Here is a 3,161-nt window from a genome sequence, read left to right on the forward strand (position 1 = left end):
CTCTGCAGGATCAGGAAACAGTCCTCCATCAAATGCGCTCACGGCTGCACACATCTGAATATTTGGGTTAAACTGTTCTGGAAGATTTCTAGTTGTGTCCTCTTTTGGAAGAACAAACAAAGTAGTTTCGCTTTCACAACGAAACACAGCATCACACACGGCGGGCTTGAGTGTGCGGCGCCCGGTGGGCTTGAGAACGGCGCGGCCGGCGGATTCGACGAAGGAGCAGCCGGCGGGCTTGCGGCAACCACATGTGACGACCCCGGGCTGGACTCCGCTTCGTCCATGGTGAAAGCCAATCTGGCGATCCACAGCGCAAAGTTTATGCATTTCCTCAGCGACCAGCACGGATCAGCTCTAGGCATGACGAAGCGGATATCGTCCTCTTTTGGAAGACCAAACAAAGTAGTTTCGCTTTCACAACGAAGCACACACCGTCTTTACAACATGGTGGCAGCAACAATACTACAGCGAGAATAAAAGTTACACCTTCTTTCTTTGCGTGAACATTTGGGCGGCGTTATGCAAATCTTCCCACACAGTGACATAGACATGTGGGGGCGTGTTTAAAAGAGACGTTTTAGGAGGTCGTGGACAAGTCTTAACTTTTATAAAGAATATCTCTTTGGGTTTGAGACTTTAGTCTTTGCAACTTTAGGGATCTTATCTATGCACGAACAGCTTGTAACACTCCAAAGAGAAAGGAACATTTGAAATTGCATCATATGACCCCTTTAAGTGAACTCACTGAGATCATTTCTTGTCCCCAGAATGATGATGACTGCATCCTGGCCCTCCAGGGTCTTCTTCACATCATCTTTGTTCAGAACGTCTCCCACCACAACTCTGGAGGCCTTGTGGTCTGGAGGAAGCCTTGCAGTGTCTCTCACCAGCACAGTCACACTGTAACCTGGAAAAGCCAAAGATCTAAGAGGAGACTTGGTAAAACAGCTCAAAATGAAAGATTATGTAAGGTGCCATGCCTGTTTGGTCAAGATGACCATAAGATATCACAACTATCAATCAACACAACAATAAAGCAAAGTGCAGCCAAAATCATTTTGAAAACTGACAAATTATCATTTTCTAAAAGTTAAGAATTTTATTACTGACAATTTATTTAAAAAGAAACAAAAATTCAGCACTAATTTGTCTACTTTTATTCATTTGATATACATAGTTATTTACTCTAAACAAAAATGCCAATGAATCCAACTAAAGTGGAGGCAAGCTGATAAAGACCTCTGCAGTGTTCAGATAAAAACGGTCCGTTTATGCTTATCTCTAACATGCATACTATGACTCAGCAGGTTAGTTATTATGCATGACTAAGAAGTTTCGCAAACGTCTCGTGATCACAATGCATAACAAAAGGAACAAAACATCTCACAGAAAAATGCAAGTTCGACCACATCTGCTGGGTTCGGGTTATTAATAAATAAACAACCCAACAACAATGTTAATCGTGCGTGCATTTAGTAAACTTTCCACAAAACAAGTTTCTATTTTTAAACAAAGTCACATCTTTGCTAGGTCAAAGACCACCTCTGCATTGAAATATCATAAAGCACACGTTTAAATAACACATATATGCCAAGCATCATTGTGTAACTGTGTACCTGCGGCCACTGCAATAGGTAAGGTCGCTAACCCCGTCATCCCCGTGCTGCCAAATATTGCCACATTTTTGATAGCATCAGACATATTGGCGAGTAGAAAGGCAATTCCACGTGCAAAGAGAGGCTTTTAGAATCCCACGCTCTGGCACTAGCACAAGCAGTCCTGGTCTTCAACGTTAAGCTTGTGCTTTCATTTATGTAACGCCTCCTTCAGGAAACTAGAAAGCGTTTTTGTCGCCACTAGTATTGTGACAAGCCCCGCCTTTGAAATGCTCTCTGTTAGCTGTTGTTTCTACGGCTACATGAATGACTTTTCAACTGTCCAATCACTGACTGCTTATAACTAGCGCTAATCAATCATAGCAAAGAAGGCTCAGGTCAAGGGCGAATGCAACACGCCTTTCCTCCTGAAACCACTCCTAAATATCTTCAAAACTGTTCACTATATAATGTTAATATACCAAAAATCTGCTTTGTACCTTCTGTTTACCCCCATAATATTCTAGTAATAATGCCACTTGAGTGTACTTAAAAATGCATGAGTATTTTTCTTAACGCACTTAAGTGCACTTGTGTAATAATGTCAAATGAAAATGTTCACTTCAAATACAATGCTTTAATAATCTTTTGTCATGCTTTAAAGAAGAAGTGTTAGTTTTGATGCACTAACACATTAAAGCAAATTTACTATAATTGTAATATTTAAATGTAAAATGAAATATAATTTTATATATAAAATATATATTTTATTTTGGTTAATTTAGTGTTTTTATTTGTTAAATATGTCTGCTGACTAAAGTTTTATACCTTTTATTTTAGTTTAAGTGTTGGTTATCTTAGTTAAAGTAAATAAAAAATGATCAATGCTGCTCTGGCAAATAGCTGGAATAAAATAAGTTTATTAAAATAAGTGCAAAAGTAAATACGTTTTTTATATATTTTACTTCATTTAACATTTATTTCATTTCAAGTAACGGATTTTTTAAAATTGGTTTAGATTTAGTTTAGTTTAGTAACCCAGTGGTGAAAAAAGGTTCATAAGTCCAATAATATCTTTATATAATAATAACTAATACATTATAGGGCTTATTTATGCACCTTTTTTCACCATTGTATGTATACACACACACACACACACACACACACATATAGCCTAGCCTATATATATTGTATTCTAATCGTAATCAGTGTGATTGCAGGACAACAGAAAGCTATATATGTGTGTGTGTGTGTGTGTGTGTGTGTGTGTACCTGGTATTTATCACGTTATGGGGACCAAATGTCCTCACAAGAATAGAAATACTAGTCAATTTTGACCTTGTGGGGACATTTTTGAGGTCCCCATGAGGAAACATGCATATAAATCATACAGAGTGAGTTTCTTTTGAGAAAGTAAAAATGCAGAAAGTTTCCTGTGAGGGGTAGGTTTAGGGGTAGGGTTGGTGTAGGGCAATAGCACATACAGTTTGTACAGTATAAAAACCATTACGCCTATGGAGAGTCCCCATAAAACATGGAAACACAACGTGTGTGTGTGTGTGT

At 38.4% G+C, this 3,161-nt stretch overlaps 1 protein-coding gene across 1 annotated transcript in view; it reads right to left on the minus strand.

Annotated features, from left to right (window-relative positions):
* Positions 1–1,880, minus strand: part of blvrb (biliverdin reductase B) — a 4,301-nt gene extending 2,421 nt beyond the window's left edge. Inside the window, exons 1-2 of the mRNA XM_016294528.1 lie at positions 1,620–1,880; positions 749–910 (exon numbers count right to left, since the gene is read on the minus strand). Coding sequence (XP_016150014.1) covers positions 749–910; positions 1,620–1,704 — 247 coding nt within the window. The 5' untranslated portion in view covers positions 1,705–1,880. The remainder of the gene's footprint in view (positions 1–748; positions 911–1,619) is intronic.
* Between the last annotated feature and the right edge of the window lie 1,281 nt (positions 1,881–3,161).

The sequence above is a fragment of the Sinocyclocheilus grahami genome, unplaced genomic scaffold (assembly GCF_001515645.1).
Source record: "Sinocyclocheilus grahami isolate Dianchi unplaced genomic scaffold, SAMN03320097.WGS_v1.1 scaffold319.1, whole genome shotgun sequence".
NCBI lineage: Eukaryota > Metazoa > Chordata > Actinopteri > Cypriniformes > Cyprinidae > Sinocyclocheilus > Sinocyclocheilus grahami.